The sequence below is a fragment of the Heliconius melpomene genome, chromosome 15 (genome assembly GCF_056956725.1).
Source record: "Heliconius melpomene rosina isolate 202511_hmr_F chromosome 15, ASM5695672v1, whole genome shotgun sequence".
Classification (NCBI taxonomy): domain Eukaryota; kingdom Metazoa; phylum Arthropoda; class Insecta; order Lepidoptera; family Nymphalidae; genus Heliconius; species Heliconius melpomene.
In genome coordinates, this window is record NC_140403.1 from 9673437 (window position 1) to 9688152 (window position 14716).

A 14716-nucleotide genomic window follows, 5' to 3' on the forward strand; every position below is an offset into this window, starting at 1 on the left:
AAGACCTCCATTTGCTTCGACAATTCTGGAGGCATTAGAACCAGTTACGTCAGTCACAACTGGCCTCAATAAATCATATATAGCATATTCTAAGAGACTTTTTAACTAAATTTTCAATGGATTTAAACGCGTCGCCTACACTGTGGCAGTATAGGCCTTTACACAAACTTCATTCCCTTTGTGCTCTTTCACGCTCGCATGGGCTTTATAGATACTGCTTTGTAGTATGCTTCGTCGAACAAGGGAGGATAAAACTAACCTTCTAGTTGTGTGATTTTTATCCCTTCACAGTAAGAATTATTATATAATTATTTATAAGAGGCTAGTCGTGGCGCAGGGGCACAAGCCTGTGACTGTAAACGCGGCTGGTTGTGGGTTCGATTCCATTTAAAGCCATTTAAAGCTAACTTCAGGGAGGCCACGACACGTCAATTCTACTGTACTAGCTAGGTCAAGCAACATACGCCCTAGTCAGATGTTAGATGGGTTGGCAGATGCCCTCCTTTCTACAAAACAACTGCTAAGCTAAGATCAATGACAATCGTTGCGGGCACTTAGAAGGATGCTTAAAGCTGTCGAGATAATTAAGGTTACCCGGCAACTTAACGGTATTGAGTAGATTGGACTCCTTAATGAAATTGGCAAAGAAAAAATATTTCCTTTAAGGAAAGAGTTGTAAAGAGGCAACCCCCTAGACGGACGGACAGCAGTATTAGTAATAGGGTTTTTTGAATGAATGAATGATTAATTGCTCCGAGTCATACACAACAACCAACCAACCAAACAAAGGAATCACACAACCTCGCTGCCCCACTTTTTTTACTAATTAAATAACTATTTATAACAATTAATTACTTTAATTAGGTGAAATAAAATATCAAAAGATTGAATTATTAATTTATTATAATAATAAGTGTAATAAATTCAGTGAAATAAAATATTTGCCTAACGTGTATGGTGTGTGCGTTTGAGAGGTAATATGTGATTACTTCATTTATAATTGAAAATTGTTTATTTAATTGCATTTTAACTTTACAATTATTATATTTTTTTCTATTGAATCACGATTTTATCTTATATAGTAGGATAGGCAAAGAGGTAGAGCGGGGATGGAGAATAATTCCTTGCCCCTAGTGGGAGTCGAACCCACAAACTTCGTTTTAAAGTTAGACTGTACGATTGTCTTCTATGGCCTCAATAAATGGATGGATGACAAATGTGCATTATAAAAAAAATTAAATGGAAATTAATTGTTCTTGAAGAAATTGAAACATTACATTATTCTTTAGATCTGAACAGCTCATGTGATAAAGATGGATTAGAGACGATTTCTCGAAAAATCTGTAGAATAGTGGGATTTTCTATTTCTTAAAATGTGTCATATAAAATTTTAGATTATAAAGTTAAATTCAGCTTCAAGCTGTATCCCGCACACAGCAGGAAAAGCAGAGGAAACCTAGTGTTAAGAAACTCCGTTGCCAAAGGTTCCGTTCTGGTTTTAAAATTAATAACAAAAAATAAATAATCACATATTCCCTCTCAACAGTTTTAAATTGCATTATTACAAAATTTCATATTAAATTTAATGAAATAATTTAACTATTAAAAACTTGTACAGAAAGTTTATTTGTTTATAATTAAATAATTATCTAGTCGTCAGTATAGATGTAGTAAATGTAGGACTTACTATTTAAAGAAGAAGTAAATAGTTTTAGGAATAAGATGTATTCGTAGGAAAAAAGATCTTTTTAATAGATAATTTTAGGATAAGGAGATAAATAGATTTATTTTTGACATATATTAGGGTATTATCAAAATTCATTTAGTATACATGTAAGATATAAAGTTTAATATACAAAACAAAGCACGCCTCTTCCTGCATAGCAGGATAAACAGAGGGAACCTAATTTCAAGCGGGTCTTAATACTAGGTTCCCTCTGCTTATCCTGCTATATGTGGGATACAACGTGAATATATTAAATTTAATTATTTTTATCCTTCAAGTATTTTACAGACGCTTATCAGCTAGTTAACAAATATAATATTTTAAATTTAAAAAGTATTAGTAGAGTTATTGAAAAGGAAAATGGATTTAAAATTTTATACATACTTAAGTAGTAACAACAACGTACAGATTTGGCGGTTTTTAAGTGTAGGTGCGGGTATTTTTGAAACTTTTAAACTTAAAATCAACTTAGTTCACCTAACTGCACTTAAAAACCGCGCCAAATCTCTTGCGACCTTTGGCTTCCTTGTTGCCTTGTTGATTGTTGACGTCATTTTTAGTGATAAGTCTCTAATTTTTAGATTCAGTAGCGTTAGTATATAAGTAATACTAAACGATTACTACATCTATACCAACGATTTAGGTTAATATCACTTTGTGACAGTACAACCATATTTAAAATATATTGTATTTGTATTAAGATTACACATTTTTTTATTTGTGAAAAGGTAAAAAGGCACAAAAAACAAAAAAAAAAACAAACGCGACTGACTTCTTCGCCCTGATAAGAAGACAAAGCTCGGTGTAGAGTTCCGCAATGGTTAATAAATAGCCAATAGAGGATCGGAGTGTTTGAACACTAAAATCCATTTAGACAGAGGGAACTTTGCGTAGTACTACGTAGGGTAGACTCTGCTATAAGCGGAATACACAGTGAAGCTAAACTATTATCCTTTTTAACTTTAACTCATTTACAACGATTGCTTGAAACTAGTTTTGTAGGAATATAGGTATAATGTGATATCAGCTTCACTTGTTAACCTGCACATAGCAAAGTAAGCAGAGAGATATGAATTATCGCTCGAATTCAAGAAATCATGTTTAGTGGCAGAACTCATCGCCGCGTATTAATTAGCCGATATATTTAAAATAACTACAGTCAGTGGTAAAATTGTAACGTTCATTTTTAAATTATTCCCTTTAAAATTTATTTTAAATAAATAAATAAATTATAAGATTATGTACTACATAATCTGTATGTATTTTTATAATATTCTTAATACAAACACAACAACATTTTAATGAAACAGAAAAATATTTACAATATTTGCCTCTTTTACTATATAAAATGAAGAAACATATTATTACATAACTCTTATATATTAAAAAAATATTCATGATCTTTGCATTAGTTAAAATTTTTACATATTTGTTTTTTTTTTTCATAATCCTCATATAAGTACACTGCAGTCCAAAAAATGTACACAATAAAAGAAAATTTTTCTTCATTGTAACGATACGTTGACACAAAATGTCATTATTGTTAAGAAACGAGTTTAAGTTGCAAGATACCCTTGTTAAGGAATCGAACGTGCGACCTTGTCCTTATAATCTTTTATTCTATTTTTGTAGAATACAATAAATAAAAGAGACAAACATTATAAATTGTAATAGGTACATGCAATTTCTTAGATATATAATATGAAGTAGGTATGTATTTATGTATGTAAATTGGTGCGCACTATACGCATATATGTAGAATTGTTTAAAAAGGCGCAAAAGCGTTTATAAAAAATGTTTCCACGACATCGAAATTGCGTAAAAAAAATCACAACTAACACTTTTGAGCTGATACAACACCAAAACTGTTTAAATTAACATCACAAATAAAAATATACTACATACATTTGTTTCATATAAGATCACATTGTGCTATAAGGTTAAGTGCTTATATACGAATATGTATGTATATTACAAGGCTTAAGCTTTTAATTTAATTTTATTTAATTTTAATGTCAATTCTCACTTTCGATAATAAACGGAAAATCTTTTTTTGGAAATTGGCAGTGTTTCCACTGTTTTTCTTTTTCCTTTTTCTTTCAGCTTCCCGCTGTATCCCGAATAGAGTAAGGTACACAGATAGAACCTAGTGTTAAAACACTTCGTTTCCAACAGAGCGTAGAAATGAAATTGCCTCAAATTTAATAGTATTTTTTATTTTAATAGTTTATTATTTATTAGATATAATGATTTGGGCAATATTTTCTAGTCATCCATATAAATTTTCAATTTAACTATCGAAAGTGTGAATCTTAGGAGGAAAAGAAGGCGTCTCTTAAAAATACAATAATGATAAAAAATTTAAAAAGGACGCGTGATATATTTACATGTAATGGTATGTACTCGTATGTATGTATGTGGTTTAGCGAATATTAAATCTTACGTATACTATCAAAAATATCTAAATATAAAAGTATAGGCACGAGAAATTTAATAATTAATATGTGCAAGAACTATTTTTCACGCTATTTTATAAGTGCATTGTTTTATTATAGTATTTACGTTGAATAAGATTTTACAATGTATTCATTTATGTTTCATAATATAAAGCGAATATGGCACTTTACTTTACTTTTAAGAGATTTTCTTTTGATTTTTTTATCATTTCAGCCTATTTTATAGTTTATAGATAATTTTTATGGTATTAATTTGACTATTGTTTCTTTTGAAGGCTACCATTATTTGGATGCTGGAATATTTTTTTAAGAGCGCTCACGTTTTTTGTACTCTAATTCTCTCTTTTATTTCACCATATTTACAAGCTAGCATTTACTAAACATAGAGGCAATTATAAATATACAGATATAGATAATATAAGAAAAATTAAAAATATTATCATGGCAACATTGTATAATGCCATTTTTAGCATCTGTGCAACCTATATTTTTATTTTTTCTTACATTTTCCACATACTTATTATACAGTAAGTACTTAAGGTAATAGTAAAAATTGTGCTAACAGCCAGTAACTTGAAATAAACAAGGATCTTAATCTAAATCAATAATACAATTTTAAATTCAATATAATGTTGTGCAATTTGAGATCAAAACAATTCTCCATTAATTTTTACAAAGTAAGTAAAAATCAATACTTTTTTTAGAAAATGTACAAAAACTTTAAACTCGTAGGGGAAGTCGCGCTACTTTTCATACTATATTTATACATCTTCTAAAAAAAGTATTTTTCTATTCTAAGAGTGGAATAATACATTATACTTGTTAAAATACTTAAAAGATATAAAATTTTAAAAACACAAGAGATCATTTCGAAATGCAATAAAAAAATTACATAAATATCACATACACCATTTAGAATGTAAGTTGGGAATCATTAAATTATAGGGAAAATATTCGAAGAATCATTAAAAGTCTATGCATTGCGTAGCTAAGCTCGTGATGAATATGTTTAATCTTATGATAATATCAGTGAGAATTACAAATGACGAAAACTCGTCGCTTCCATCAGAGGACATATTATTATAAATTAAAGCTAGAATAAATTTAACCAAAAAATAAACTTTAGCAAGTCGAAAAGAGTTATATAAGAAGTAGATACTTAAATTCAACAATAATTTAATCACAGCCCAAAAAAATACTCTTAAACAAAAACCTTAACATGTCTGAGATCATTTAAATTTAGCCTTAGAGTAATTAGATCGATATTTATTTTATACCGGATGTAGAAAAGTGTAAATTTGTTAACATTGTTGTTTTGGCACAACTGCATTGGAAAATCAAATTCATACTATTCTCGGAAATCTGCGCAAACAATAGTAATAAATTATAAATTATTAGATTCTAGAACAGTATTCACAATCAGTCTCAAGCCAATAAACGAATCATTAATAAAATACAAGACCCGTTTACAACTGCAATCAATATTTAACAACATAAAGTAAGGAAAAGTGACATAAACACGCGAGAATTGTGCTTCGTTCAGATTTAAATATTCTTCATGACTGCAATAATAAAAGAGTATCTATAGTTCTGCTACTCTACCGTGATTTGGTCCATCTGTAAAATGTGAAAGCAAACGTTAAATCCACTAAGCGGTAAGCTCGGCGGGCTGCATCAGCATTAACTTCAATTGGTAACGCGAAATAAGCGAAACATCTACTAGTAGTCCAGATCTTAAGCCTTAACGCACCGCGGTTCTCCCCATTTTGACATTTCACTGATGCCGAACATCCTGTTTCTCGTTGGAGACTGCGTTCAAGAACTTTGGAACTCACTTGCAGAAGGGATTATAGATACAAGTTAGAAAAATGTTAGAAGCAAGTCAATTTAACAGATTTTAGTTTTAAGATTTTTAAGATTTATAAGAATTTGGTAAAATTATTTTAGAATGTAAATTGTGTTAACGTAACACATGGTTACCTATAAAATCAAACACTATTCCATAGAGAAGTAAGATGTACGGGATCAATAATCTGTCAAACTAGGATGTTCACATCCTCGACATGATGAGATACCGTCCATCAGACAGCAGTTCCCTCGTATCTGAAGGTGATCCAGGACTTAGGCTGGGAGCCACTGAGGGCGTGGAGTACGTATCTCTGTTAAATTTGCCTAGTCGTCTCTCGCTTTCTGACGCCACAGAAATTTCTTCTTCTACAATCTGTTCTAATGGCGTTTCTCTCATAGCGTCACCATTTATAGCTAATGCATTCACAAAACCGTGGGCTCTATCTGGAGGTGGTTCTGTATATGTTTCTGTAACGACTGCATCTGGTAGTACTTCAGTGGCGCGGGCTCGTCTCGCCCCCTTTGTTCTCATACCACCTGTTTCAGCATCACGTTCTAATCTGTGACCAGAACGGGTTCGCGTCAATTGTCGTTGCACGTAATCCTCTAGCGCGTCCTCCTCACTCTTTGTTAAGTATTTGTGAAGGGCGATTAAGAATATTCCAATGCCCAGAGCAAACAAGCCTGAACAGACCAATTCATTAAACCAGCTTACAGACCCTATGTTACTCCAAGCTGTGACATCATCTGGCAGCCATCCGGACGCGATAAGAAATACTCCAAGAACAAGGAACACTACTCCAAGATGAAGCATGCCCACGGACGAGACCACTTCATTGTCGGTGGCCCTGGACTTCTTGTGGTTGCGTCGCTCGAGGCTGCCGGTGGAGCAGTGGGGGGAAGTGACCCCCGACTCGGAGGACTGGAGGGAGTAGCGTCGTTCTCTGGCTCGTTGCTGCTCAGCCCGTCGTTTGCGCTCGCGGCGTATCGCCAGCGCGGAGTGGAGGCCCACCGCGTGCATCCTGCAAGCACGGGCACGGGTTACCGCGTGCACGGACGGCGCGACCCGTGCCCGTGCCGTGCCGAGCCGCCCGATACACTAATAAGACTTGATTTCTACTAAGCCACATTTATCATTGAATTCAAGTAATAAAATTAGTACAATGTGCATCTTTAAATAATATAGAAATCAAGACTTTAAATTACATTTTATTATAAAATTATTATCATAAAAAGTTGGACTATAAATATATGGACTTATAAAAAAAAGGCAAACATTGTAAAATAATCGAATATTAATGGGAAAAAGGAATAATAAAATACAAAAGTGAAAAATCTCATCTCACTTTAATTGCGAGTGCTCTAGCGAGATGGGCTCAGAATTATTTACACGACCTTTCTTTATCTCGTGACATGAAAAGGAAAGGCCTGTCCCTTCATTATACTTCATAAATATAGCATTAGGGTCGCCCCCCACCGCTCATAAAGCGCTATGTCAAATTTTTGTGGCTATCATTTATTTTACGTGTTTTCGTAAAGTTGTTAATTATTACAGGGAAACCTTCTATTAGAATAAGATAATTAAGATTTTTTATATCTTTTTGTAGTCTTATATTAAGAAAATGTAAAAAAAAAGGAATAACAACATAAAGCATATGCTTTTCATATTAATGTACATATGTATTTGTTGTTTTTAATAGATTGTATAAACAACGCGTTTGGAGTTGGACATGGTGTCAATAAGGCTACATCTTTTTCTTTTTTTAGATTCAAATTTTACCCCGCACATAGCGGGGTAGGCAGAGGTAGCCTGGGAACCTCGTGATACGATAGTTTCGTTCTCCATTTCCGATTTCTGGAGCTTTTGCTTGTCGCTTTGCATCGTTATCAGAGCGAGGAAAAAGAAATTCAGCCCTCGAAGGTTCAATCGATCTTTTCAATAACAAAATCGTATTCGCTGTTCGTAGTTTTAAATTTAAATTATTATAATTAAAAAAAAGAGCAATATAATATTTTATAACACTATAAATTATGGAGAAGTTGAATACTTATAGTGGAAAAATAAAATGTCAAAGGTGAGTGAAAATGTGTGATGCTTAGATAACAATGTTCTAGATGTGAGCGATTCTTTAGGACGAGATGAATATTTTTATATAACGTATGAAATTCTGTATTAAAATACGTATTGCGAGTAAGTAAGTTTAACACAAATAAAGCAGTCTATAGATAATATTTTTCTTTATTTTAAAATATTTTAATAAGCTAAGTGGCCAACCGGAGGGTTCTTAAGTGTCTTTTATCTGAACAGTGCTCCAGTTAATTTACGATAGCATCAAGCGATATCGCCGTTCAGGAAAATTGAACGATATTTTTTTATAAATAACTTATAGAGACAGTTTTTTTTTATTTGAATAAAATATTAATAAATATTGAGCCCGTTGCGGCCTAGGAGCTCATGTGTGTAGTTGTAAATGCGGCGGTTATAGGATCGATTTATACAAGGCAAAGTGCGGCGTTCAGTTCCGCCTCTCAGGACGCAATGCCTCGAGAATTCCACCAAAAGTGGGAAATGGACGTTTCAATTCTCCACTTTTTCGCTTCTTAATGGGAACTTAATGGGAAGGAAGAACATCTTAACACTAGCTTCTCAGGTTCCCTCTGCCTATCCTGCTATGTGCGGGATACAGCGTGAAGCTTATAAAAAAATAAGGCCATCGTAGCATTAAATCCCCTTTAAATTCCCTACCCTAGTATGTGCGGAATTTCATGTTAAGAATTACTACAGCTCGTCAAAACAACAATTTGTTTTTGAGACTATTAATTTAAAAGTAATTGTGTAAGAAAATGAATGGTTATTTCATTCATTCATCATTCGATATCTACAAGTACTACGAGACAGGTGTCACTAGCAACAGGTCTGGCTAGTTGCCGAGAAAACATGTATTTTATTGCATTTCATTGAATTGCTGCAAATTCTATATGAAAATGGACAACCAGTGATTTACTTTGGATAACAATCTTCTATACTATACATTAATAACTAGCTTTTACCCACGGCTTCGTTTTATTTTCCTCGATGAAAATCGAATCCACAATGTCGCGTTTACATTCACACGCTTATACGCCACGACTGGCCTTAAATTGATTTTTTCTTTTTTTGGATATGGATAGTGGTAATATATATGATAATGTCCCCTCTGCCTACCCTGTTATACGGGAAAAAGCGTGAAACGGAGCGGGAAAAAGAAAAGTTAAATTCATTTATCGAAATCACTTCTAAATTAGAAACGTCTCAAGTGTTACATCTCGACGGGCCCATTAGAAGGAAAGTAGCAAACCATGTTATTTCGTTCTTATAATATTTATTTATATGTCCTTTAGAAGAGTATTAGTTTCTTAATGGACATGTGGTAATTCTAGATATTGTTTGATATATATTTGTCTAGACTGTTAACGTGAAGATTGTGGGTTCAAATCCAACTTGGGGAATTCCTAGCTCGGAAGGCTCTTTCTAACAATAATCGGCAACGAATGAACACTTGCTTCTTTAAGCTTTATGATAATAATTTACCATTTCATTTGTACCTACATTATCATGTATGTATTATGCCAAAAAAACAAATTAGTAACACATTTCTTCTTATTTATAATATTTTTTTTGTATTTTAAACAATGTTTACTTAGAATGAAATATATAAACTTTAATTTTAATGTAATGTTAGTCGTATTTCATTTGTAACGAGCATTTCAATATTGTTTATTGTATTGTACTCTGTTTCCTTGCGCTTGCGCACGTTTCACGTGGGCGGGCGTTAAATATGAATTAGAGATCAATAACTTGTTACATTTATTATACTAAATATTTATTAATTTTAAATAAAAATCATTTGATAGTTATTGAATAATTTTAATTTAATTTTTGATTTATTAATTATCTATATCTACACTACTTATAATAAAATCATAACGGATACGTATTATACAGGGTATTTTTGTCTGTCTGTCTGTTCGTTTGTTCACGCTAATCTAAGAATCGGCTTAACTGATTTAATTGCAGTTTTTACTATTGTAATTTGACAAGCTTCTCTGAAGATTTTGTGTTTATTTAATTTCATCGGTTTACATATAAAAAGATAACACTATATACAGTTTCAAAGAAATTTCAAATGCTGTCCGACAAAATAAAATGTCACTGTCGCTAATAAAAATTTTTTTTTTCATATTTAGTATATTATGTAAATGTTTTTTTTTTTTTAGATAAAAAATACATCTCCCACAAATTAGTACATTTTTTAAATAATTGTACCTGCATTCAGTTCAAATCCATGCCCTAAATGACCTAGAAACTATTATATCCGACCCACTTCGTAAACTTCGACTGGAACTACAAACACCTATTGTTGAGAAATACATTGAAAGTCGCATACATGTATTACATACATTTTTTTTAACGGCTTTACGTGTACGGGACACGGCCGCATCGTTAGAGATTACCACCGCAAACACTTTTTTTAGTGATGGAACTATGATAAAATTTACTCTATTTTCTCCATTTGTATAGATTTTTTTTTTTAAATAAAGGTAACAAATATCTTTAGTGAGTTAATTAATTTCGAAAGTATAATAATAAAAATATATGCGGAATCAGTTTATGTTTAGCAAGGATGTAAATTTAAGAATGAGAATGTGCTCAGGTGGCTTGGGTACATTGAGAGAATAAGTGATAAATGAATGGCAAGCAACGTTTATAAAGTAAGAGTGAGTGGAAAGAGAGTCAGGGCGAGACCTTAGTGGCCCTTCGAGAACACAATATCGACGATACTGGAAGACTTTCAAGTAAAAATCATGAGCATTCCTCGGAGGTCACGTATGAAGAGATTGCTGACAGTTGACCAGGCGAAAGAGGTATGCTGAGGTTACCGTGTTAGGGATAAACCGTGTAACTACAATAATATTAAATCTTTATTTTACATTTTCATTTTGATTCCACCCAACAAGTTTTAGAAACTTAAAGTAAACAAATAAAACATAAACGACTCGACTCTTAGGAAATAAAACTTTAAAAAGTTCTTTCAACTTTCAAATGTAATAATATCTTTTAGTGCCACGTATGTAGGCCATGACCAGCCCCAACTTCCTCTATAAGCAGATGCCAATTCATTTCGAGAATCATTTGTAAATCAAAATTTGTATTGTTTTGTTTATACTAAGTGAAAATATCAACAGCATAAAATATCAGGACAGTTTTTTTTTGTCAAATTTTCTAACAAAATTTTACTATACTTTTAAATAACTTTCCGCGTAGTATTAGATTACTATCGTTCTAAGTGACTTGTAGTTTAGCTAACGGTAAAGCATAAGAAAATGAAACAGCGAAACATTATACAATACAAACACTAAGATAGAATGCATTAGTATAAAGTAACATCCAATTGTTTTATTCACTTGTAATGAAATGAAATGTTTTAAGTATGAAAAAACATATCAAGAAAGTTGGAGCTGTCGTGGTGTCGACGGTTCTAGGTTCGATTCCCAGTCCGAGGAATGAGTTCTTTTCATTTTTCTTGCTGTGACAAGACTATGAATTTAACAAGATAAAGCGTGGTATTGAGTTACGCCAACAAGAGTTTTAATACATATTTTAATAAATTATATTTGATATAAAAAACAGAGTGCTCTTTAAAAGTTTTTTATTAATAATCGCTTTATACATTCACACGAGCGTAACAAGAAAATTGAACAAAAAATGTGGAAAGCGGGGAATGGAGTATCTTAACACTAAGTTTCCTCAGCATACCCTGATGTTTGCGGGATACAGCTTGAACCTAATAAATCACTACTTAAAAGGGTGTCAAGAAGCTTTGCGGCGGTTAGTGTGTTGCTTGCGTCATCACTCGCCCAGAAATCGATGTATTGTAAACATCTATATACTCGCATGTAGAGGGCGATCCGTACTGTCCTATTTAAACATGATATTTTTAAAATAGAAAATCCTAAAGGTACCGTATTCTAGTTTTATTTATATGATATATTGCCAGTTTTTATAAGGAAAATGTTAATGTAGATTATTTTATATTATAGTGTGTTAAAGCTTATTAAAAGACGATAAAACTGGAGTTAGTTCTTAATTTAACGCGTATATATTTTTAATTTCCACTGCGATAGAAGCGAAAAGAACGACTAAAATTGAAATAAAAAGAATATTTCGTTAGATTTATTCTCCATTATGTAAGAATGGAACCAATGTAAGAAATTAAAGAAACATGTAAAATAGGGAACAAACATTAGTATTATTTAAGAATGATAATTTTCCACACGACATGTAAACATTTCAGATTTAGAGTCAATAAACTCATGAAGCTTAAGGAAATGAGAGCGCGATCTGGTCTTTAATAACATTGTATATGATATACGATAATAAGTGTACCGCCTTGGCGCCAGTGGTGGCGCAGAGGCACAAGTATTGCCTGGAAACGACTGGTTGCGGGTTTGATCCCCACTTAAGAAAATGAATTATTTATTTAAATTAAATTTTAAATTTATTTTCTTTGTCCTGGTGTCGAGAAGCAATACCTCCGAAATTCCGAAACTGATTTTACTTGATTTCATATGTACCTTGGCGCCCATGGAATGAGACGTCATGTGTATATTTTTTATTTTCCCCTTAGTACAGATACTATATAATAAAACTCCTCCTCCTCCTCTTATGTAGAATTCCGTTTGCTATATTGAAACGGTAAAAAACGGGATTATGTCTTTTATAATTGATGTAAACCAAATTCGGAGCGAAAATATTGCTGCAAGGTCATGGAAGATTTTTTCTTACTTTTTTTCTGAAGTGCTATTTCACACTACGGAAGAGGAATAATTATTTAGAAGATATATAAAAATTTCAGCTTACGGGGACTACGGTTTTAGATAATTCTCTGTATCATAATTTAATTTACTGTCATATATATTTCTATTTTTTTATTTATCGATGTTATATGGCATCAAGTTAATCGTCTCTTATCTTAAAATATTTTATGCACAACCCTCATTTTTTTCATAAGGAACACCAGCGAAGCCGTAGGTAAATTCTAGTAGCATATAAAAGTAGCGCGTTAGTCCCGTAGGCTATTTAGACTTGGAAAACTACCAGTATCTACAGTAGGTAAATATAATTATATTTGCCACCTATAACGTCTCCCTAAGTAGGTTAGAGTTTTCCTTCTTCATATTAGATCGACTTTTCTCTTAGCAACAGCTAAGTGAATGCCAATTTTAGTATACTGAATTCTTGTATGGAGAAAAACAGAATTATGGTATTTTTTTTTGCTCCTTAGCACAGACACTACTTTCCACCCTATTTTTGAGATATTGCCTATATAATTTAGATTAAATATTGTTATATAATACCGAGGCCAGTCGCTACGCAGGGTGACAAGCGTGTGATTGTAGACGCAACAGGATATGGATTTGATTCCTACTCACGGAAATTAAATATTTAATATTTTAACGTGAACGCACCGGTGTCTAGGCAAAAGCTCGTCTTTGTATTCCACCACTCAACACGCATTGCCTCTAGAATTTGGCGGGAAGTAAGAAGTGGAGTATCTTAACACTACTCCCTCTGCCAACCTAATAACATGCGGAATACAGTGTGAAGCTGTAATAAAATATAAATAACAACAATTCCCCGCATAAAAATCGAACCCACCACTATCACTCAATTCCACCAATTGAATCTAACCTACTTATAAGTTATCATAAAGTAGCATCATCCAACTTCGTTCCGCCATATCGTTGCTAATTCTCCGCGAGCTGTCCAACTGTCTAACTGGCTTACTGCTTCTGACGTTTAAGATAGGCCCACTTGTTATACCACTGAGAAAATAGATTTTCCAAGTCCAAAAATAGTTGTTTTTCGCTTGGAAGATAGATTTTCAATTCTAAAAATAGTCGTTTTTAAAAACGACTTATGTAAAAAAGGAGAAGGTGCCAGTCAAAAATAAAGTAATACTAAGAAGTAAGTACTAAATACACCGAAGCTAAAAGAAATAATTGAGAAAACATCTTCAAAAATAATCGATTTTTAGTAGTAGTAGCTTAAACCTATTGGTTTAAGCGTTTCAATAACTTCACTTATTTTTTTTATTATTTTTATGAATCTAAATAAGATAGCATTAATTTTCTTTCATACGTTTAATTTGGAAATCTATTTAATGACAATATATTTAAATAATAAGTGGGTGATAAGTTATTTTTAATTGATGTATTTGGAAAGTAAAACAATTTTCCAGAACTATTTCATAATTTTTGAGAATTCTTCAGTCTAGGGAGTGCAGTCAAATAAAATTAACAAAGAATTTCCCGAAATCCTATGGATTATACGCTTTGTTGTCCACGCAAACGAAGTCGCAAGCTATATAATTAGTATTATACAAAATTTTATAAAAATTATAAGAATTTTCTTTTTTCCAAGTAATAAAAAATGACAATTTGCATAAAAAGCGACTTGTAAGAAGGGTCAGGCTCTAGGGGCTTGGAGTGTTCTTGACTTTTCTTTTTACAACGTGTGATAACAATTTATTTTATGTATTATGAATATTTACCTTAGATTTGCTTTACTATTTCTAGTATATTATATATTTTCTTATTTTTAATAATGCTGCATCAAATGCATAGCAAAGTAAGCAGAGGGAAC

The 14716-nt window shown here is 32.2% G+C and overlaps 1 protein-coding gene across 3 annotated transcripts in view; it reads right to left on the minus strand.

Moving 5' to 3' along the window:
• LOC146531656 (uncharacterized) overlaps positions 1 to 14716 on the minus strand; it is a 60063-nt gene that overhangs the window by 17314 nt on the left and 28033 nt on the right. The window contains exon 2 of one of the 3 annotated variants that reach the window (XM_085197906.1): positions 886 to 7052. The exons of the other annotated variants lie outside the window; for them this stretch is intronic. Within the exon in view, the coding sequence (XP_085054032.1) occupies positions 6233 to 7051 (819 nt within the window). The 5' untranslated portion in view covers position 7052 and the 3' untranslated portion in view covers positions 886 to 6232. Of the gene's footprint in view, positions 1 to 885; positions 7053 to 14716 lie in introns of those variants that run through there. 3 annotated transcript variants of the gene reach the window in all.